The sequence below is a fragment of the Diaporthe batatas genome (genome assembly GCF_019321695.1).
Source record: "Diaporthe batatas strain CRI 302-4 chromosome Unknown Contig00006, whole genome shotgun sequence".
Classification (NCBI taxonomy): domain Eukaryota; kingdom Fungi; phylum Ascomycota; class Sordariomycetes; order Diaporthales; family Diaporthaceae; genus Diaporthe; species Diaporthe batatas.
This window is the reverse complement of record NW_025408553.1, coordinates 1,357,361-1,377,817: the sequence shown is the minus strand read 5'-3', so window position 1 is coordinate 1,377,817 and position 20,457 is coordinate 1,357,361. Positions and strand designations below refer to the sequence as shown.

Sequence of the window (20,457 nt, the reverse complement as noted above, 5' to 3'; positions counted from 1 at the left end):
ACTGGATCTACACCTGGGTGCAGAATGGTTGGACCAACTCGCGTGGCCGCGAGGTTGCAAACAGGGACCTTATCGAGATGGCTTCTGATCTGGACGACCGTGTCAGGGCGCTTGGCAAAGTGGATTACATTTGGGTGCCAAGGGAGGACAATTTGGATGCCGATGCGCGATGTCAGGAGGTCTTGGACGAGGAGGAGGAAAAGGAGCTGTACCAGGAGGACGACAATGAGCAGTACGAGGAGGATTACGATTCACCATGGTACTAGTAGTCTTGGGTATGAGGCGAGCTGTGCCGTAGAGGCGTGCAAGTAAGGAGCCAATAGGACCAGGGAGGTGAGCAGAGGGTCGGATTTTGTCTTGTTCAAGGCTACGCAATATTCAGGGTGTGCCTTCTGATCCTCTTGAGTTGGAATATGGCCATCACGCTCGATTTTAACACAAACATCGCCATCTACAAGGCTGCGAGAACGACATGACTGACATAGCCAACTACGAGAGCGGCACCACGGACCGCATCGTGGGTATGAAATATGGCAACGCAAGGAGGAAAGACGGAAAAGTGGATAAGCTCGCGAGTTGGTGTGGATGGCATTTTGCGGATACTTGCCTACCTACTAGGTGTTCAATCTCCGCGCATGCAGTGTTACAGAATCCAAGTTCCCCGGGGTCTGCGTGCCCATACGTTGACGCAGCACATCAATCGATGTGAGTTGCACAGTCTGACTCACCCGAAAAACCTCTGGGTTCCTCACGATCCATGCAGCGTACTGTCTCCCTCTTTCTTTCGACGCACCAATCACTCCGAGTACAATCCCGCCTCTACCGTAGTGATAAGTCTCCTCGACAGCATTTAAAGTGAAGCCTCAAGCTGCATCGACAGACCGCCGACGACGGTCATCACGTTGTGCCCCAGAGCCTCGTCCACATCATCCCGCAACTGGTCAAGGCCCCCAAACTTCACGACTATACCTACCAGAGTCTCGCCAGGTCGCGCCTCGATGGTTCTCCCATAACTAAACGCGTGCGCACCTTTCTCGCCCCAAGAGTGCGTCCGCCCTAGGCTGGTGTGAATCTTGGAAGTCGTTGTTAGTCATCGGTCGTGTGCCGGATATCAAGCGATGAGGCGTACCTTCAGAGCCCTTGTATACTGTTCCGCAGGCACTTCTAACTCTGTCACCACCTCCCCTCCCGGCCCATCAATGTCAAAGGACTCGAAGATGCCGTCTGGCTGGTTGACGCCGACCATCCGCCGCATGTCTGTCGCGGGTTCGTGCTCGGCACTGAGGCCAGAAAGACAGGCGCGGACTGGGCCAGACTGGTCTCTGGCGGAGACGATACAGCCCGTGAGCCGTCTCAGCGACCGATGCTCACCCGCGTTCTTCGCCCAGATCAGGGCCCCACAAGAGACCAGATCATTAGCTAAATATCCCCTACCGCTATGATGGTAATTCCGATGGTCCGTCAGCTGGAGACCCTGGTATTCTTGGATTCTCCGCCCTAGTATTTGCGAATAGTCATCATCCCACGTAAGCTCTTCGAGTGAACCTCGATGCGGGTGCCGAAGACGGTGTGGGGGCGTCGAATAGTCGACAACTTGAAGTTCGGACGGCTGCGCTTGTACCAGGCCGATCCGGATGAGCTGTAGGTTGCCTCTGACAACCCCTGTATTGCCGTGGATGCCCGTGATGCACCAGTCTGGGGCGGATGAGAGCAGCTGTTGCATTTGACATTCGGATGTGGAGCCCATGACTGACGTCCTACCGGAGTCGAGGAGGACCTTCCTCGCAATGTTAGACACAGCAAGTCTCACGTACTCGTATGATCGAGGCCGCCCACTAGATGGGGACATAGACACTCACCGTCAGGCCCTTCGGGGACGTCTCTAATCGATTATCATCTAGGTAAGTTGGGATAGGCAGATGAATGACCAACCCTTTTATCCACTCCTCTGCCCCAAGCCTCATGGATTCTCTGGAGACATCGTCATCGAGGTCAGACATCCCAAGGAGCCGTCTTCTTTGGCCGTCGGGAGTCAACGAGATGCCAACGAGTGAGCCACGACGATCCCAGAAGGTTTCAAGCGTCTTTTCTTGAGACCGGAGCTCGGGCCACGTCTTCGCCCAAAACACTTTGCGTGTGGGACCGAGTATGGTCGCTTTTGGAGACGCGACGACGGTAGGGTGCACGCTCTTGGAGTATTTCCGTATCAGTCTCTCTTCGTCGCTAATGGAGGCATCATTCTGAAGTTCCTTGTGCTCTCGATAGAGTTGGCTAAACTGCTCACATGCCGACCAGATGCGGCGCCGGTTGACTACTCCCATCAGAGGTCCTGTCAGCCATCTGTCGGAGCGTGTCGACCTTTCCAGCCATTGGAAGATGCGCTGAGGGTTGTTGCTCTGCAAGAGCGTTTCGTCTTGCTCGAGAAGCGCTCCAAACTCGAGGAACCAAGGCAGGAAGGACGCCCCGATGCGCTGCCGCCAGAACTGGTCGTTGTTATGCAAAAGACAGTGGATTGGCCATGACGCCCTCGCCAGGTTGATGAGATCTTCGTTTGATACGAGGCCAGATATCCTGTGTACTATGTCGTAAGGCACCCTGAGGAAAGGATCACGCCGGACGCGGCTCCCGAAGTCACTGCAAGGAGACCTTGATTTGAAAGCATCCGATGAAAAAACAGACAAGACAGCCTCGTTGGCGCCGGGCACGTCGAGGGGATGGCGCACAAGGAACTCGTAACCAGGTTCTATCTCCCAAGTTTGTTCCTGCATGCGACGCGCCTCACCATAGTCGATGTTCGAGAAAGACTTGTAGCCGAAATTCCTCAGCAGCTCCTGCATAATGCTGTACAGGAGGTCATTGTCAATGCTGTACACCAGGACACCATCGTCGCTAAAGCTGCTAGCTTCGAAAGACCCGGTAATGCACTTGGACAGCATCTCGTAGCAGCACCAGTGGAAAGGGAAAATGGCATCACGGTTGTCATCCTGATTTTGGTAGCATAATACCCGGCCAAAGTCGAAGTCCTCTGCATTTGGGTCGTCACCATCGTCGACGAAAACACCTCCAACCTCGTCGTAAGTGCCGGGCCCGCTGACAAAAGCTCTGCGAGAACAGACACAGGTTAGCGAGGTTTTGCGAGCCACCTGCCAGCGTGCCGGGATGTCTATCGCCAACAGGGAGCGCTAACTTATAAGTCCCCCCCTCTGCATTGGGGTTCAGTGCCAGAACATGGAGTGTCTCGGCCCATTTCACGTCTTCCACGCTGATGATATCCTGGTCGTAAGATTTTTCCTCTTCAAACCGTTCCCAACGTTCTTCTTCATCGCCTTCCTCGTCATATTCGTCGACAATGCAGCCTTTCGCATGCGCAGCTTTGTCCCCCGATCGATGCTGTTCTATGTCTCTCGCCCATTTCTTCAGGAACGCTGCTGTTCGGGGCTTTTCAGCGATATAAATTTCCCTGAAAGGCCCGCCACATATGGCGCAATAGTCATCGGAAGTACCCATAGCCGAGGAGCAGAAGTCTCGACAATGATAGAACTGTCGCTGTGGGTCAAGAACAGGCTTCAGACAGGTGGTCGTCATCGTTTATAGTCGATGAGCTTTGTCGTACGAGTGTGAAGACCGCGGCCCAGCTGACATAAACTAGCCACAATCGGTCAAGTGTCGCGTTGCTGCCTGCTGACATACATATGCAGGGGAAGAGTCGCCAAGGCGAAGTCCTCGCCAGTCTTGGAAGGTCACACAGGGTGCTCAGTCCCGGGAATGGCTCTCTCGTCAAAGTCGATAAAGGGGATGCCAAAGTCAAAATCCATGACGTCGCTGTCAAGAAGGTTGACAGGAGCCCAGCAATGCCGCCACTGCATCGCGGCCATGGGGTCCGTGAACCCATCCTCAGGAGCAGGAACAGCAGCCGCGGTGGCAGGGCCGTTGACTCCGGCTCCGCTGCCCATGTTTTCTAACGCCGGGACTTCGCCCCCGCCGTTCGTGGACATAAGTGTCGCGGCGAGGCGCTCTGAGCTCTTCTCGTGCCGCGTGGTGGCTGACTTCTCCATGGCCTTCTGCAGCAGCTTGGCCGACTTGCCGGCGACGACGCACTCGTCCGCCATGGTCTCGAGGACCTCTATTGCCATGTGCACGAGCCTCACGAGAGGATCCATCTCCGCCTCGGAGGCTTCCTGGTTGATGTACACCAGGATGATGGACGTCGCGAATATGGTGTATGTTGTGTTGTAAAACCTATTTGGCGACGAAACGCGTTAGTTTCTCAGGCACAGGGAACAGTAAGGCAGCAGCTTTTGGGATCATTGACCATGTGCGGAAGAACTCCTGGTGGTGATACGTCTCGTGGATTATTTCGATGGTCCTCTTCGCCGAATCCAGACATTTCTGAACACACTCGTGTGACCCTGGCACGGACGACCTTTCGGCAGGTGTAGAAGTCAGGAGGATGGATCCAAACAGTAATATGCGGAGGTTGAGGTAGCCTGTGGCGTCACGTCAGTCTCACCTCCGGGAATTGGCTCACCTGAGGGATGAGAGAGTGTCACTTACGCATGTTCAACACGAGTTTCTGCCTCTTCATCCACATAGCCTCCTTGTGGCTGCCTATCTTGATCGACTGGCCGGACTCCAGCCTCGGACGTATCGGCTCCGGAAGGTGGGCCACCCAGCTATCGAAGCGCTGGTCGAGGTGCTGCGCCAGCTCGACCGTCCTGGCGGCTGAGTTCTGGGGCAGGTAGATGTCTATGCAGACCTGCCGTATCAGCCTGGAGAAGTGAACCATGTGTTCTATGATGGCACAGTGTGGTGGATCTAATAAAGGAGAGCCCGGGTCGAAGCCCGGCGTAAATTCTGTTAGGGGAAAGGCGCGGTTATGGTACTCTTCGGCGCCGAGTCCACTTGGGCGCCCCATCGCAAATGACAGCTCTCTGGCAAAAGGTCAGTCACAGAGTCTCCCTCAGCGTTGGGGATATACACACTCTTCCAGGGAATATATGCCCCACCAGGTCCTCGCTTCTGCTCTGAGCTGGGCAGGGCTTTTCTTGCAGTTGGAGCCTGGCTCGCGGTTGATACCCACCGCCAATGCTGTCCGCACCGCCATGCCGATGTAGAAGTAAGACCAGTGCGCATTCAGCTCGTTCTGGCAGACCTTGGCCATGAAGAAGAAGGTCTGGACCATCTCCAAGTCGGTGGCGAGCTCAAGGTCCTTGAACCTCGCCCTCGCCTCGTTGAAGAAGCGCCGGCTCCACTTCTGGTTGCTGACGCCGCCGACGGGCTCAATGTCCCTGTAACCAACCAGGGCGCCGATGGACATGATACTGAAATAAAGCGGCACGAAGCTGGCGTGCTGCCTCATGGCCTCCTTGTCGCCGGACCAAAGTATCTCGCACCGCTCGAGGAAGGAGGTCTTGTCGACCATGGGGTGGATGTAGTGCATGGTGGAGAAGAAGTTGTGCAGGAAGACGCTGCACTGGCGGTAGTAGGCGGGCTCCATGGCCGATAGATGCGCCTCCTCAACGGACAGGACCGTCGTCCCCTCGTCGGCCCCTCTGCCGGCGCCAGCGCCGCCCCCGGCAGCAACACCCTGGTCCTGCGCGTCCAGCGTGGGCGGCGAGAAGGCCGGGTTATGCAGGTTGGACAGCAGGGCGGCGGCGGCAGCGTCCGACTCGGAGTGCTCGCCGGCACCGCTGGCGCCGGCCTCGGATGACGCGGGTGAGCGCCCGCCGCCGCGCTGGACCTGGGACAGCAGGGCGACCGACGACGAGCTGCCGTAGAACTCGACGTTGCGGGTGTGGCTGTTGACGGCCGTGACCTCCTGGCCGCTCCTCTGGCGCGCCCGGGTCGTGATGTTGGTGGTGGTGGTGGTGGTGGTGGTGGTTGGCGGCGTGGCAGACAGCGCAACGCTGGTCCCGGGCGAGCCGGACGGCGGGGCGGCGTGGTTAGTAGCATACTGGCCTGGGGCAGAGAAGCCTGACTTGACCGAGGATGAGCTGCCTGCTGCTTGCGCCTCGAGCTGGGCTGACAGCTGTTCCACCTGTTGCTCCAGGCCCCTGACATATCTGAGCAACGGACGGTCAGTACCGGCGCGCATGAGTGAGTGGGTGAGTGGGCAGGGCAGCACGTACTCGGGCGTGTACCGTCTCCTCGATGAGTCCTGGCCTTGATATACGCATTCGACGTTGCGATCTGTGAGCATCCATCAGCGTTCCGCGTACCCTCAGGCTTGGTTCATCACATGCTCGTCGCGGGCTAGGCTCACTCCTGCAGTAGGTACAAGGGTACAGTTCGTCACACTTGTTCTTCTTCAGCCGGCAGAGATTGCACGCCCTGGCCGCCCTCGGGCGGCGAACCTTGTGGCCCGAGTTCTGGGCGTGGGCCGTCGCCGTCGAGCCGGTAGACTCCATACTGGTACTTCTTCTTCACTACTCAACGCCGCGGCCATAGAGTTTTGTCAGGGGAAGGATGGGGAGAGCAAGGTCGTTGTCCAATAGGGCGCTGGCTGCCAGACATTGATGACGGGAATGGACGGGGCCTGACGTTGACCGGTTCCAGGCCCGGCAAACTGAGGCTCAAAAGGGGATGGGACGAGGACGGAGCCCACCAATGCGCGCTTCCCCGCAGAAACCGGGGTGGCTGGCCCCCAGCATTACGGGCTTAATGCCTGTGGGGAAGCCAAGGAAGCGAACATGTGCACATGTGGTCTTTTGTGTGCATTTGTCAGGTAAAAAGGACCCGGGGAGGCATGCTGCCTGCGGCTGCCGGGACTTGCGACGAACTACACAGGTGTAGGTAAGATACGTGTAAAATTGACTGGAAGCACTCGAGTTCATAAAGAAAACACAATGCAACTGAAGCTGTGAGCAGCATACTTAAGTACGTGAACTTCAACGTGGCATCCGTTGTTGGACACATGCAATTGAATATATCGATTGGATCAAGCGCGATCGATATCTACTGCGATGTGTTTTCATACGACCAAGATTCAGGCCGGTGTACGTGAGAACTACGCATGAATAAAACCTTACGTATGGAACAAGCCCACAAACTACGATCTACGACCGGGGTACATGTCTTCCGGTTTGAACACTGCATTCCAATCATTGCGCACGCGACACCCAATTTCTAGGTTCAACACAAGGAAAGTCACATCCTCATACCGCTGCATAATTCATTACCGAAGTTACGCACCCTTCGAGAGATCTTCCTGCAGGGTCGTAGGGACTCCGTGACCCTAAATCCGAGCGTGTGTTGCCGCTTCGCGTTGGTGGGGCCGCCCATCGTCAACGATCTCAGATGCACCAAGCGGACCCTTGGAGTAGCTTTCGGATTTGCCGGGCTACCTTGGCTGCCAGCCAAGAGGGGCCGAGCACACGGCCCCGTCCGGACCAGAGACCTCGGGAGTCATAAAGCATGGGCAAATCTCTGCAGATGGTGGGACTTCATGCCATAATTCCAGGAGTCTGGCGAAGTCACGTAGTATTTTGACGTAGTATTGCCGAGTTCCTTTCAATTTTGCATTTATTTATGGGACATTATTCACTCGAATAATCACAGACAAGATGAGCATCCCGATCCAGGCAACGCCGCCCGACTCCGATGCCGCGTACATCATCGACCAACTCGAAGGCGAGCGTGTTAGTATCCCGGGCAGCAAAGGTGTCTTCAGGATCCTCGCTTCATCCAAGCAGACCAGCGGAGGAATCGCCGTTTTCTCAAGTGGAGCCGTGCTCTCAGATGCCCCGGGCTTTCACTGGCACGCTGAGACCCACGATATCTTCCTGGTGACGAAGGGTTTCCTCAAGCTGTGGAATGGGGACAAGTGCAGGATTATGGGGCCGGGAGACTTCGCATACGTTCCACCAGTGAGTCGATAAGCAGGGATACAAAAGTCAGACAACATGATGGCAAGCATGAGCTGACCATGGAAAAAGAAAGTCATACACAACCCGGAACTAACTGGTCCTCACACCGAGATGCTTGGACTGATTGCCCCAGGCGACTGGGTCGACTTCTTCAGATACGTGGGCGAGAAATATGAAGGTGTGATCGTGCCCGAGTCGGACGACCGCGATCTCAAGAGCCTGCTCATCCCAAAGGTCATGGCCGCCAAGGACCGATTCGACGTCAACTTTGTTCGGGACTACAACCCTCCCGAGGTCGGCGAGTGGCGCGACGACGAGAATGTCCTCCCCGAGCCTCTGACGCCCTACTTCTTGCGCGCAAACACCGGGCCGAGGCAGATTCTTGGCGGCATTCTGTCGCGGCCATTTATCTATGCCTCCCAGTGTAGCGGCAAGTTCGCCATCTCCAGCATCGAGTCTTCCAACCAGTATGGCCAGTCTGCGTTTGCGCAGCAGTGGCTCACGTTCAAGAACGTACACCACTGCTTCGCAGTTCAGGAGGGAATCCTGAAGGTCAGGCTCAGGGAGGAGAACTCGGACAGTTGGAATGAGGTCAGGGAAGGGCAGACGCTGTTAGTGCCTGCGGGTAAGGCTTTCGTACTTGACTTTGGGAGCCGGTTCGTAAGAGCTATCTCATTCACGAATGGGCCTGGGCTTGAGGAGGTGGTAAGGATGGCGGGTTCTGATTGCCTGACCGTTGTGCTGCCAGAAAAGCCAGCTGCATATGAAAATAGCAAGCTTCAAGACGTTTTAGGGCAAGTTGGGGTGGTGGCCGAGAATCTTTAGACAGTGGTCAATCCTATTGCTACCTAGGTACTCTACCCTTGATCCCTTGTGTTTCCCCCATATTTTGGCTTCTCTGCTCTCGCTCCTGGTTAAATCCGACTTGTTAGCCATGCTCGGACTTCTCAGGCTTCTCCGGCTTCCTAGAGCCATGTTTCAATGTTGGCTTGGGGTATACAGAAGCTCGAGGGATCATCTGCCACAATTTCTTTCTGGCACCTTGAATGGCCAGAATATGCCTCATAAAATCGAAGGGGAGGTCACATTGTAATTGCTCTAGATACAGATGGCCATAAATCCAAATGTCCATAGAATGAAAACTCTTACACAGGATCTATTACTGTACTCAAAGGCTCTCAACGCACTAAGCTCCTTCCCATTGGTTTCCCGAAAGGCTATTCAAACGAAAGGCTCGTTTCTGACTGCTTCCTCTACCTCCTTGAAAGCATCATAACCATACAGCCATGGTTGGACTTCTGGGCACGTCCATCTGCTAGGGAATGGCCCTTTCAACTCTTTGCCCAACATAGACAGAAACAAGGAATCGCGAGCTTCTTGCTCGGGTCCATTCAGCATGTGAAAGTCGTGTCGCTTGAATGTATGTCAGCCTGGCTGGGTTCCGCCGACTCAAATATTTGAGGTTGCAATAACTCACCTGCTTGAATGTTTCCCTTACAATGGCCTCTCCTCTTGCCTTTCTCAGCTTCTCGTATAGTCGCAGAGCCTGGGGAACTTGATCTCTTGATTTCACATGCCCTAGTAGTTGACCCAATACGGCTCCATCCTCGACTGCAGAATTCGCACCCTGGGCGAGGTATGGAAGCATTGGATGGCACGAGTCGCCACTAGTATTGAAAAACGTCAGCCTGTATTTCTCACTCATAAACAGCCCCTTGTGGAACAATAAGATAACTGACACAAATACCAAATTCGACTTGTCATTAACCCAAGATGGCAACTCTTCCCCTGTATCACATGATGTCAGCTTGCATCCAATGTTTTGCGAGAACCGGGACAGCGGGGGAACAAAAACCTACTGTGCATCAACCTCCACTTCTCCACGCTATTCACCTTGTCAAGGAACCGTCTCAAGATAGGATCCCACTCCGCGAATAGGGACTTCATCTCCTCTAGGCTACCTGGCTTGCGGCTCACACCTTCAGGGAGGTCGTCGGGGCAGAGCAGCACGAGATTGTACATCTTGCCTCCCCGCATCGAGTAGCCCACCACGTGCGTGCCAGGGCCGATCCAGAAGTGCACAGTCGGGTTGCTGACCCACGCGCTCAGTTCGGGATCATCCGCCACCTGCTCCAGGTCCAGCACAACGCGGTAGGCCAGGTCGCCCGTGGGCAGCGGGGGCACGTGCTTGCCCAAGAAGCAGGTCTGGCACTTTGACCAGAGGCCGTCCGCGGCGACGATGATGTCGGCCTTGGCTTCCTTCCCGGACTCGGTCGCGATCACGCCCTGGTCGAAGTCGATCGAGTCCACCTTCTCGCCGAGCTGGAAGCCGACCCCGAGCTCCTTGGCCTTGTCGTACAGGGAAAGCTGCAGGTCCACGCGGTGCATGTCCAGGAAGGGCGCCTGGTACTTCTTCCGGATGTTCTTGTGGAAGTTGTCCTCGTGCGCCAGGACCTTGCCCGTGTACCGGTGCACAGTCAGTGCCGTTGGCTCCGCGGCTTCTCTCCACACGCGATCTGAGAGGCCCCATCGCTGCAGGATGCGGGTGGAGTTGGGTGTCACTTGCAGGCCCGCGCCGATCTAGTGTTCCTTGTGAGCTCACGGGGGTCCTGGGAGTTGGGAGGAATGATATGAGACTCAAGTGAACACTGACCTCAAGAAGCTCCTTTGCTGATTCGAACACTGTCACATTATGGCCTGATAATGCCGACGATATGGCTGTCGCGAGGCCACTGATACCCGCTCCCACTACAATTACATCCAGTTTGATCGGCGACTTCTGCTGAGCGGCGTTGCCGTTAACAGTCTCGGCTGTTGAGGGCCCATTCGACACCGCCATCTTCTGAGTAGGATCTCGAGGCTCTATCGAGGAGAATGAAGTGTGATGATGATTTCAAAGACCTAGGCTTCTGCCGCTCTTAAGCATACACGTCTGGAGTCCTTTTTCAATCCCCAGCCAGCCGTTGGTATGTGTACAGCCCGGCTATCCCAGGTCGGTACCACCGTGCAGAGATGCCGAAAACACGCGGCTAACGTTAATGCTAACGCCGGGTATTCCGGTTCTAAGGTTTGGTTTCGGCCGGCTTTCCCGCCCCCCGGAGTCCGAGGAAGCGGTTATGTCGGCCTTCAGTTTTAATTTCCTGCAATGACTTACACCAGACAACTCACATGTTCTCTGGTGTTAAAGGTGTTTCCTAGATTCATTATAGCTGCATTGTAAATACAAATCACTCAAGGCTAGGCCCAGGCCCCCACAAGACTCATAACAAACGCGCCCATGAAGACATGCACGCAAGCATAGAACCGACGTCGACCACGAAGAACCTGCCAACTGCTATCGCTGAGAAAGTCTTCGGACAAGAGCTCAACGAGAGATTGGAACGTGAGTAGCCCTGCCGAGATTGCGTTCATACAACCGACAACCAGAAGGCCGACCTCCGAGTCCTGGTTATAAAATGAATGGGTCGCAAGACCAATGGCCTGGCCCAAAGGAGTTCTTGACCGGACAAGTTATCAGCATATTATTGTCGGACATAAAAGGGGCAGAATCGTCATCAGAATTAGACTCCAGGACTTACGTGCATCCATATGCCAACGCCATCAGCCACGGCTTCCACGCTTTTTCGTGCCAACCAATGTCAGCGATTCGAGATCCAAGGGCCAGCCCTTCGAATGTTTCTATTTCAATGCAGCGTTAGAATCCAGAACAAACCCGCTTGGTCCTGTGTAGAGATCATACTAGTAGTGAATGATGAGTCACTTACGATGGAAGGCAATAGCAATGAGCAGGACGACGAATTCGTTGTTGATGGAAACACTCAGCGCCATGCCAATGAAGATGCTATGAAACAGTATCCCAGCTTCAAGCATGACGCAATGCATCATATCTCTTCGCTGTTTCTCCTCTCGTTGTATCCGCTCCGCGGAGATCTGCCGTTCTTCATCAGGGCGGTCGATTCGCGATAATCTCCTACCAATACTCGACGATCTGCCAATTATAGGGCGCATGGTAGCCGGGTGTGTTGCTGTGTTGGTTCGCGCAGCTGTATCCTCACGAACACCTCCAGTGTCACCTGAAACCTCCGGATGACGGCGAGCAGGGTGGAATGCCATCTCAATGAGCATCAGCATGAAAATCGCCGCCAAGGCTATCGCACCAGGCATGGCGGGATACTTGTCTGTCCAGAAACTGGAAAGACAAGAGTTTCCGAGGAGGGTGAAAGCTGTGGGTAGTAGATGGACGAAGGCAGTCGCGATGAGCACTCCAGTACCGAAATGGCGAATCGCGAAGAAGAATGATGTCGGGATACGCAGGTCTGGAAAGCGCGTGGCTAATATGGGGAACGCGCATGCTGTAGTCGATACAGCAAGGATGATGAACAAGGCCCCCACATGCAGAGGCGTGTTGTAAACACTCTCATCTACGCCGTTGTTGGCAGGGCACGTTGAGCGTCTTCGAACTATGCTCGTGGACTTTTGGGTAACGGATTGTCTGGCTATTTTCGGTAAGTGGTCAGTAGGACAACTTTCTTGCTCGTACAACACATGCCTGGTGAGCATACCACTTGTTGGCGAATCTGCCTGAAAGAAGTCCCTAACACCCGAGAGAATGACAGAGCATAAGATGACCGATAAGAACCAGCCAATCCGGTTCCAGATTACTGTTGGAGTCGGATCTGTGTCGCGGAAAGCAGTGATAGGATAATGGGGAGCCTGTCTGGCATTATCGGGTTTGAATCCCTCTGGATGCAGCCCGAGAGCTGAGTTGACGCAGCATTAATCAGTCCAGCCTCACACAAATCGTTTCTTGGGAATGGCTTACCAGAGGCCCTATCTTGTACGGGAGTTCCTTCATAAAGCTCCCGGGTCAGGCTTCTATTAACCTCGGTCTCGCGCCCTTCTGCTTCTTTTACGCCGGCGGCGCCATCGAGATTGTGAGAGCCTGTCATATTGCCTACCGAAGGTATCGGGTCTGGCCACCGAGTCGGCCCCCTTAAATCGGTGTCGCCCATCTGCGAATTTTCAATGGGAGACTCATCGAGGTGACAATCTCCATTCCTAGACAAATTCGACCCTGTCAACGGTCAGAAGGATGCGAATGGGCTGCTACATATACGAAATTTGATGTAAATTGCGGGGCAGAGAAAGACCTTGGCATCCTTAGTTATGCCACTTGCACTGGTCATTCTTCGGGAGGCCACGGGATTCGCCTCTTGGCGTCTTAGTTCGTGCGCCTTGTTGTGTAGGACGATCTTGGAAGACCCCGGAGACCCACACCGTCTCTACATCCGTCTTTCCGGCTACTAAGTAAGGGGACAGATCTGACAGGTAAGGAATAGCGTTAGGTCATTTTTGGGGGCTAAACCTCATTCACAACAGTCATCACGTACAAGCAACTGTACACCACGTTCTTGGGGGTTGACTACTGTGTGAGGGCACCGTGTATATCTTCGCACGTATACGGAATAGAAGCGAAGCCAGGTAAAAGCCCGATTTCGCAGAACATAGTGTACTCATTGAATGCGTGTCTTCCTCGGCGGTGATAGTGTTGTCTTGATCTGCCCAATTCCCTCCAGTTAATGGCTCATAAGCAACGTTGATACTCAAAAACCGGATCTGAACAACGTTGATTAGGTCCGACCCCACACCTGCCTGAAGCAGGGCTTTCTGGCTTTCACAGCGATACCTAAGTACCTAGGTAAGTAGGTAGTCACATGAGCAGAATCACATTAGGTAGGCAATTTAATAAGGACCCTAAAGCTGTGAGTCACAATTTGTTGGTCTTCCTCGTATAACAACTTCGCCGGCCTTGTAGTTGACGGAACCGTCAGGAGCGATTCTCGCTAGCCTTGTCTGTGCGCCTGTCCCAAGGCTTTGGTCTTATGTCATAGTCTCAGTTGGTTTATTCTTTAATTCTATCAGTATTAGGGGTTGTTTTGTTTGAGTTTTCTCTTCCAGAAAAATGAACTCTTGGATCTTTGAGTGTTTCCTAGTTAATGACTTCCATCAAGGTATGGCATATGCTTCGGGTGGATGGGGACTAGAAACAAAACCCCCTGAAGCCTTCTTGTGTCTCTAGTAACGGCCGTTGCTGCCTTAAGTGATCCAAAAGAAGCTGCGGCGTGCCATTTTCTTATCCTAACTTCTCAGGAAGGTACACGACAATCCTCCACAAATCAGCCGCCTTGGTTCCGTTGCCGTTGTACAATCTTGCATCATTTTTCACCGCCTGTTCAAATTTGAAGCGACATTCACGCATGGCGCTGGTGATCTCCTTGTGAGTGTTCCTCGTGTCGATTTTACGATCACTTGATGGATTATTGTTTACCTCGGGCCACTCGCGATCCCTCCGTGAAACGAGAACACTGTTCCAAAGTTCGCGATACGCGGAAACAGATTGCACCAAAGTCAAAACCAGTCGAGCAGCACTGTCACCGTGGGCAAGGGTACAATTTCGAGATTCTAATAGCTCCGCTGTCAGTAAGAAAAGAGACAAGTTCGCATTGTATCGGGCACTTTCAAATGGAAGAATAGAAGGCTTGGTATGCGGTGTCCCAGCAAGCATTCACGAGCCGTCTTCGAGTGTCTGCCACGCAGCCACTGTAGCTCTCACCTACCTAGGTAACCTGTAGGACAAGCTTGTATTTGGTGTTATCCTAGAAGATCGGTAGGCATAGTAAAGTTGGGCAGGCGTCGAACCATGTCATTTATAAGGCTACTCCGCAGTGATGCGCAACCAGTCAGAATGCACATTGCACTGGCAGGGTATTATTACATGGATGTCTTACCCACAAAATTCTTGGGCAGACAGCGCGCCGCGCTAACTCAATTCCCCTGACTGCGGCTGAAGGAAGCATCCATCCTTCCGAGCCCCGTTTAGGCTGCAGACTTCAGCTTCGACTTCAAATGCTCAGTCTCAAGACTGTCTGATCTGTGGCTAACATTTGAATTGACAATTATCCAACCATTTCAGATCGGCCGTCATGAATCTCTCTCCTATGACCGAGCCCACATCATGGCTGAGCGGAAGAGGGGAGTACGCAAAGCTGGTCAACGCTCTCTGCGCATCGGATCCCCGACTGAGTCGTCGGGACCCCAAAAACATCAAGCAGAACATACCGTGGCCACACCGACACTGTCGAGTTGTATCGCTGCAAGCAAGTCCCAGTGGCCCCTTCGAATTGAACCAACCGATCTCGACGGCCCAAGATCTCAAAACCCAGCTAGAGACAAAGCCGGCTTCGGATGGTCAGCGAAGAATATTCATCATTGAGGCGCCGAGCCCAGATTACATTGACGCACTTGGATCTCACTACCAAATGTGCCCTTCCTTCTTCATGGAGCATCTGGCAACTGTGGTTTTCAATAATTCTACCAACGCCCTGAGCGATGGGCCCGTTCTTCCAACAGTGGCCATGACAAGAGAACATGTGACGCTCCCGTATTTCGAGCTGTGCTCTATCCCTAGCTCCGTTCAGAATACTTTCAAGCTGTTTTGTGCTGTCACAGGGAGGCACCTGGGTGTGACGCGCTACATGGGAAAGTTTTCGGATGCGGGAACCCTCCGTCGAAAGTGCTCAATATGGAAGAGAGATGGATCAAGTGGAAAGGGTTGGGATTGTAAGTGGTTTTATCAAGTATTCCTCCACCAGCCTTCCTATGACTCACCCTCCTAATTCCCAACGTTCCATGGAACAATGTATTATCGAGAACCTCCTATGAATTGCGATCGCACAGAGATGCAGTGGGGAGTTCAGCTTTAGGAAGCCCATCATGATGTATTGTCGTTGTCATGGGTTTAATGGGGGCATGCATATTTAGCGATAGTGTATGCAATGTTGAATTATATCGCTGACACTTGGGTTTATCGCAGGCGTGATTCTCACAGATCCGCCTCTGCTTCAAGTCGGCAAGGGCGGGGCCGGAGCTGTAGTTGCATTGCAGAAGCCCCCAAGCAAGTTTCAAGGGGGCTATGTGGACTTCATTCCACAATCAGAACGTACAAAGGCGTCTCATACGACGGGCCCGCGGCTTGACAGAGGGATGCCAGTGCGTACAAATCAGTCGGGTCCTCCCCGGACTTCGATGCTCAACGACATTTGCTTCTATCTTCAGGTGCATGAGAAGTCCTTTGACTTGGAAGACCCGGCTTCGATCAAGCTCATCGTTTCCAAAATCATCGCGAGTCAATACCTCAAGCAATCCGAGTATCTTGCAGCGGTGATCTCTCAATACCAATGGCAGATGTCCCGACAGGAGAGGCTGTCCATCGACGTCGCAGACGTCGAGGGCCAGTGGAGCGATTCCCAAGCCCTGGACAGGCGTATGAGCGAGTACTGCGAGTCACTGGCGTGGAACATGATGCAGCTGGGTATACCCTTTGAAGAGCCTGACGTGAGAAGTGTAAAGGACTGGCGAGACATCAACGTGGACTACCAGTTCCTCTACAAGCAGTTCCAGGACACACGCCACCGGGCTGAGCAGCTCAGCTCCCTGATTACCGGCCTGGCGAGCATGGCTGGTAACAGGCAGTCCGTGTTTGAGGCCAAGAGCACTAAGACCCTGACTGTCCTGGGCCTGGTCTTTATACCCCTGGCCTACACGGCGAGCTTGTTCAGCATGGCCGAGCCATATGCCCCGGGCAACAGACTCTTTTGGGTGTATTTTGCCATATCCGTACCGCTCATTGGGCTGCTCATGGCAGTCTACTATCTTGTCGACAAGGGGCGGCAGGGGGGTTTGTGGCAATGGGTGACGCCTCATAGCAGCTAGGGCATCGAATGCGGACATTCTCTTGTTGAGAAGTCCCCGAGGGTCCTCACGACTTCATTTCATTAAACTGACTGGTCGCCCTTAGTCTCTGCCGGGACGACATTGTCCTGACATTCTAGCTGCGATCACGTCTTCGGAATATAGTCACTCGGGAATGCTTTTAGCCCGGTCTACAGTCTCTGGGGGCGACAATCATGAGTGGGGCGGCCTGCCCCTCGGAATTTTCATGAGCAAGATGCCAGGATACTGTCGGACATGTTTGTTAGACTACTACTGTGCTGCCCATCCGCCATTCTGGTTTTGCCATCGCTTGCTGCATAGAGACAACGACCGGGCGAGGAATCATCACAGGGCGTCTAGCTCAAATGGTAGAGCGCGCGCTTAGCATCATGTTCTCTTCTGTTCACTCGAAGAAAAAGAACTACAGTCTGCGCGAGGTACACGGTTCGATCCCGTGGTCGTCCATCAAGTCATTCTACAATCCTTCTTGCGCAAGCCATCCGGCTTCACGAGGAGGATTTCCCTTTTGCACAACCAGAATCTGCTCCTGAGATGTTCAGGGCCATTCCAGGAACTGCAGGGTTATGAGTGAGAAAAGCAATATCATACTAGTAGACGCCCACGCGCACATGTGATGCGCAGGCTGTGATCTTCTGGCCCGAAAACATTTTTGAGCACGCCCGTGTGTTTCTTGGCACTCGGGAAGTGGAGAAATGGTGCCCACAAATGTATGGCTGCCATGCTGTTGCAGCCCCTCGGACATATAACATGATGCGAACGTAGGCTGCTTCGAGGTCACATCTCCGAGACGATCTCCAGGCAACGCGGGTAAGTGGTGGCGGCGTATCCGAACATCGGCTGACGAGTCACGACGCCCGGGACTAACAGCAATCCCATCAGGCCCATCTGATAATGTGATAAGATCAAGAAAAAAAATCCCTCCTGTGCCGCACCACGCTACCGAGCGCTAGGGCGCCACACAGACCGGCTGATTATCGAGATAAGATTTTTTTCATCGGGTCTGGGCCGAGCTTGAAAGTTGAACGTGCATGATGCGGGCTTGTTCCTGCTTCAAGACTGGTGCTTGTCGCTTAGAGATGCGCTTGCGGGGATTCCGATCCTACAGGAGCATTTTCGTCTCATACTCGGACCGAGATGGTGGTCTAGAAAGTGCAGAATGCACATGCAATGTCCTTGGAACGGCGTGGGCAGTTAGGTCGTACAAGTCACCTCCAGGGGCTGGGCAGTGGCGTTGGGGTCCTTTTGATTCCGCGGTGTGGGATGGACCCTTGGGTCCCTACGATTCGCCTACTCGCTACCCAGGTAGGTATATAAGGCCGAAGTAACCATGCGTTGCGGTGTTCAGGAACCCCCGTAGTGCTCAAGTACTTATTTGTACGACGTATCTTCACCATGGGCTTCTCCTTCCGTGGCCTTACCTCCAACGCCTTGGTGTCCACCGGCGCCAACACTGAGGTCGATGCTAAGGATGTTGCTGACGTCCCCGCCTCGGTCCAGGGTCACACGAGCCTCGATGTTCCCCGCCCTGACGAGAAGCTCGGCACGCCGCGTACCACTGGGCTGCCCGAAGACTCTGATGAGGACCTGAACCAGGTCGACAAGACTGCCGAGCATGGAGTCCAGGCGGTCCAGGCCGCGACCCAGGTTTGGAGCAAGAGGGATAAGATCGTGGCATTCGTCTCGTAAGTGTCGACATGTACCAAGAGGAGACAGAGAGCCGGAAGAGATGTGAAGGAACATTTGAAGGCGGTCGCTAATTGCGGGCGGATGCAGGATGTGGTTGATCACCTTCTTCATGTCCTTCTGCTCGAGTTCCGTCTTCACCCTGACGGTCTACGTTACCAGCGACTTCCAGAAGCATTCGCTCACGGCCCTGACTGGCGTTATCTCCTCGCTCGTGGCTGGCATCTGGAAGCTGCCGTATGCAAAAATTATGAACATTTGGGGCCGTCCAAAGGCGCTGACCATCGGCGTAACCTCCTACACCGTTGGTCTGATCATGATGGCCTCGTGCCGGAATGTGCAGACGTATTGTGCCGCGATGACATTCTATTATATGGGATATAACATGATAGACTTCTCCATCACCGTCTTCATCGCCGACTCAACCAAGCTCAAGAACCGAGGATTATTCATCGCCTACGCGTCTTCCCCCTGGCTGATCACTACCTGGATTTATGGCTACGGGGTGAACAGCGTCATTGCTGTAGATGGCATCGGCTTCAGGTGGTTCTTCGGGATCGTCGCGATCCTCGCCCCCTTTGTGTGCTCCCCACTGTTGGCCATCTTCTATCTCAACGAGGCCAAGGCGCGGAAGCAAGGTCTCATCCCGCCCAACCCCAGCCGAGGGACCGCTCGCCAGACCCTGGTCTACTACCTGAAGGAGTTCGACGTCGTTGGCCTTCTGATCTTGGCGCTTGGCCTGTCGCTCTTCCTACTTAGCTTCAACATCTACTCCTACCAGCCCGCGCAATGGAAGTCGCCGCTCATCATCTGCTTCATCATCTTCGGAGCCCTTCTGATCATCGCCTTTGGCCTGTGGGAGAAGTACGGTGCCCCGGTCACCTTTATCCCGTGGCACTTGTTGAAGAACAGAACCGTTATCTTCACATATACCATGGCTGGGTCGCTCTACATTGGCTGGTAAGCAATTCTGAAAACGTTTTGATATTTCAAGACCGCATCTATCCCATCTGTATCATGTGCTTGATCATTTCACCGGTCTACGTGTTCTGGCACAGGCCTTGAATATGCCCTCATCACCCTCTCATCCCAAGTCAAATTGGCCTTGGTGTTTTTTCCAGCTAACCGTTGATGCTGCAGGTATGTCTGGGACTCATACTTCTACTCACTTTTGACCGTCATGTTCAACCAGCCAACCGTCTATGCCACGTATATCTCAAACATATACACCATGGGCAGCTGCTTCATCTGCCTGGTCTACGGCTTGGCGCTGCGCCACTACGGAAAGCTCAAGATCTACTCGCTATTCTGGGGTGTACCGCTCACCATGCTCGGTGTTGGTCTGATGATCATGTTCCGCCAGCCCAATGTCAACATCGGCTACATTGTCATGTGTCAGATCTTCATCGCGTTCGGTGGTGGTGTCCTCGTTATTTCAGAGCAGACGACGCTTATGGCTGTGTCCAAGCAGCAAGACTTCCCCGCCCTGTTGGCTGTCGAGGCCATGATCATCGCTATTGGCAGCGCCATCGGCTCAACTATCGCCGGAGCCATGTGGACCGGTATCTTCCCTGCTCGCCTGGCTGCCAACCTCCCAGCTGAGGAGATTGGCAACCTCACGCTTATCTATGGCGACATTCTAGTACAGCAGAGCTACGCTTGGGGCACACCGGCGCGAGATGCCATCAATCTTAGCTACGGCCAGACTCAACGTTATATGCTCATCGCAGCTACGTGCATCTACTCGGTCACCATTTTCAGTGTCGCTCTTTGGGAGAATGTCGATGTTAGGAAGATGAAGCAGCGCACATTCGGTCTCATCTGAGGCAAAAAACAAGCATATTCGTTTGAGTGGCTGAGAACGCCCCAAGAGCTTTCGCAAGAGTCATTGTGGGGCCCAACTTATCTTGTCGATAATCTAGGACAGCAGGACGACAGATACTAGGCAGTCCTGTTATCCACTGAATTAATACCTCGTTTATACTACGTTGCCTTCTGGATACACCTTTCACTATACGTGATTCCTAGTGAATTGTACACGTAAACAATCATCACGTCACGAGAATACCTCCCGAGGTCGCCGGGCACCACTGGCATGCCTCTACAGATCATGCAC

The 20,457-nt window shown here is 53.8% G+C and overlaps 7 protein-coding genes across 7 annotated transcripts; 3 read left to right on the top strand and 4 right to left on the bottom strand.

Annotated features, from left to right (window-relative positions):
- Nucleotides 1-850: 850 nt before the first annotated feature.
- KVR01_006001 (uncharacterized protein) lies at nt 851-3,585 on the bottom strand (the record flags this gene model as incomplete). Its single annotated transcript, XM_044793440.1, has 4 exons — nt 851-1,072; nt 1,130-1,777; nt 1,860-3,102; nt 3,188-3,585. 4 exons carry the CDS (start codon nt 3,583-3,585, stop codon nt 851-853), a joined length of 2,511 nt encoding a protein of 836 aa, XP_044644804.1.
- Nucleotides 3,586-3,740: 155 nt separating this feature from the next.
- Nucleotides 3,741-6,407, bottom strand: KVR01_006335 (uncharacterized protein; the record flags this gene model as incomplete). The annotated part of the gene is made up of 6 exons (XM_044785513.1): nt 3,741-4,239; nt 4,313-4,487; nt 4,555-4,931; nt 4,983-6,062; nt 6,129-6,189; nt 6,263-6,407. The coding sequence occupies 6 exons, from the start codon at nt 6,405-6,407 to the stop codon at nt 3,741-3,743; spliced, it is 2,337 nt and encodes a 778-aa protein (XP_044645138.1).
- A 1,155-nt stretch (nt 6,408-7,562) lies between these two features.
- KVR01_006336 (uncharacterized protein) lies at nt 7,563-8,690 on the top strand (the record flags this gene model as incomplete). Its single annotated transcript, XM_044785328.1, has 3 exons — nt 7,563-7,869; nt 7,939-8,260; nt 8,294-8,690. 3 exons carry the CDS (start codon nt 7,563-7,565, stop codon nt 8,688-8,690), a joined length of 1,026 nt encoding a protein of 341 aa, XP_044645139.1.
- A 396-nt stretch (nt 8,691-9,086) lies between these two features.
- Nucleotides 9,087-10,892, bottom strand: KVR01_005854 (uncharacterized protein; the record flags this gene model as incomplete). Its single annotated transcript, XM_044788892.1, has 4 exons — nt 9,725-10,892; nt 9,605-9,653; nt 9,343-9,532; nt 9,087-9,278 (listed from the first exon to the last, which is right to left on the bottom strand). Exons 1-4 carry the CDS (start codon nt 10,251-10,253, stop codon nt 9,087-9,089), a joined length of 960 nt encoding a protein of 319 aa, XP_044644657.1. The 5' UTR covers nt 10,254-10,892.
- Nucleotides 10,893-11,102: 210 nt separating this feature from the next.
- KVR01_006119 (uncharacterized protein) lies at nt 11,103-12,029 on the bottom strand (the record flags this gene model as incomplete). The annotated part of the gene is made up of 3 exons (XM_044794334.1): nt 11,103-11,361; nt 11,444-11,543; nt 11,630-12,029. The coding sequence occupies 3 exons, from the start codon at nt 12,027-12,029 to the stop codon at nt 11,103-11,105; spliced, it is 759 nt and encodes a 252-aa protein (XP_044644922.1).
- A 3,879-nt stretch (nt 12,030-15,908) lies between these two features.
- KVR01_005765 (uncharacterized protein) lies at nt 15,909-16,637 on the top strand (the record flags this gene model as incomplete). Its single annotated transcript, XM_044787311.1, has 2 exons — nt 15,909-15,914; nt 15,981-16,637. 2 exons carry the CDS (start codon nt 15,909-15,911, stop codon nt 16,635-16,637), a joined length of 663 nt encoding a protein of 220 aa, XP_044644568.1.
- Nucleotides 16,638-17,964: 1,327 nt separating this feature from the next.
- Nucleotides 17,965-20,327, top strand: KVR01_006394 (uncharacterized protein). The gene is made up of 3 exons (XM_044781600.1): nt 17,965-18,340; nt 18,432-19,301; nt 19,482-20,327. The coding sequence occupies exons 1-3, from the start codon at nt 18,051-18,053 to the stop codon at nt 20,164-20,166; spliced, it is 1,845 nt and encodes a 614-aa protein (XP_044645197.1). The 5' UTR covers nt 17,965-18,050; the 3' UTR covers nt 20,167-20,327.
- Nucleotides 20,328-20,457: the final 130 nt, after the last annotated feature.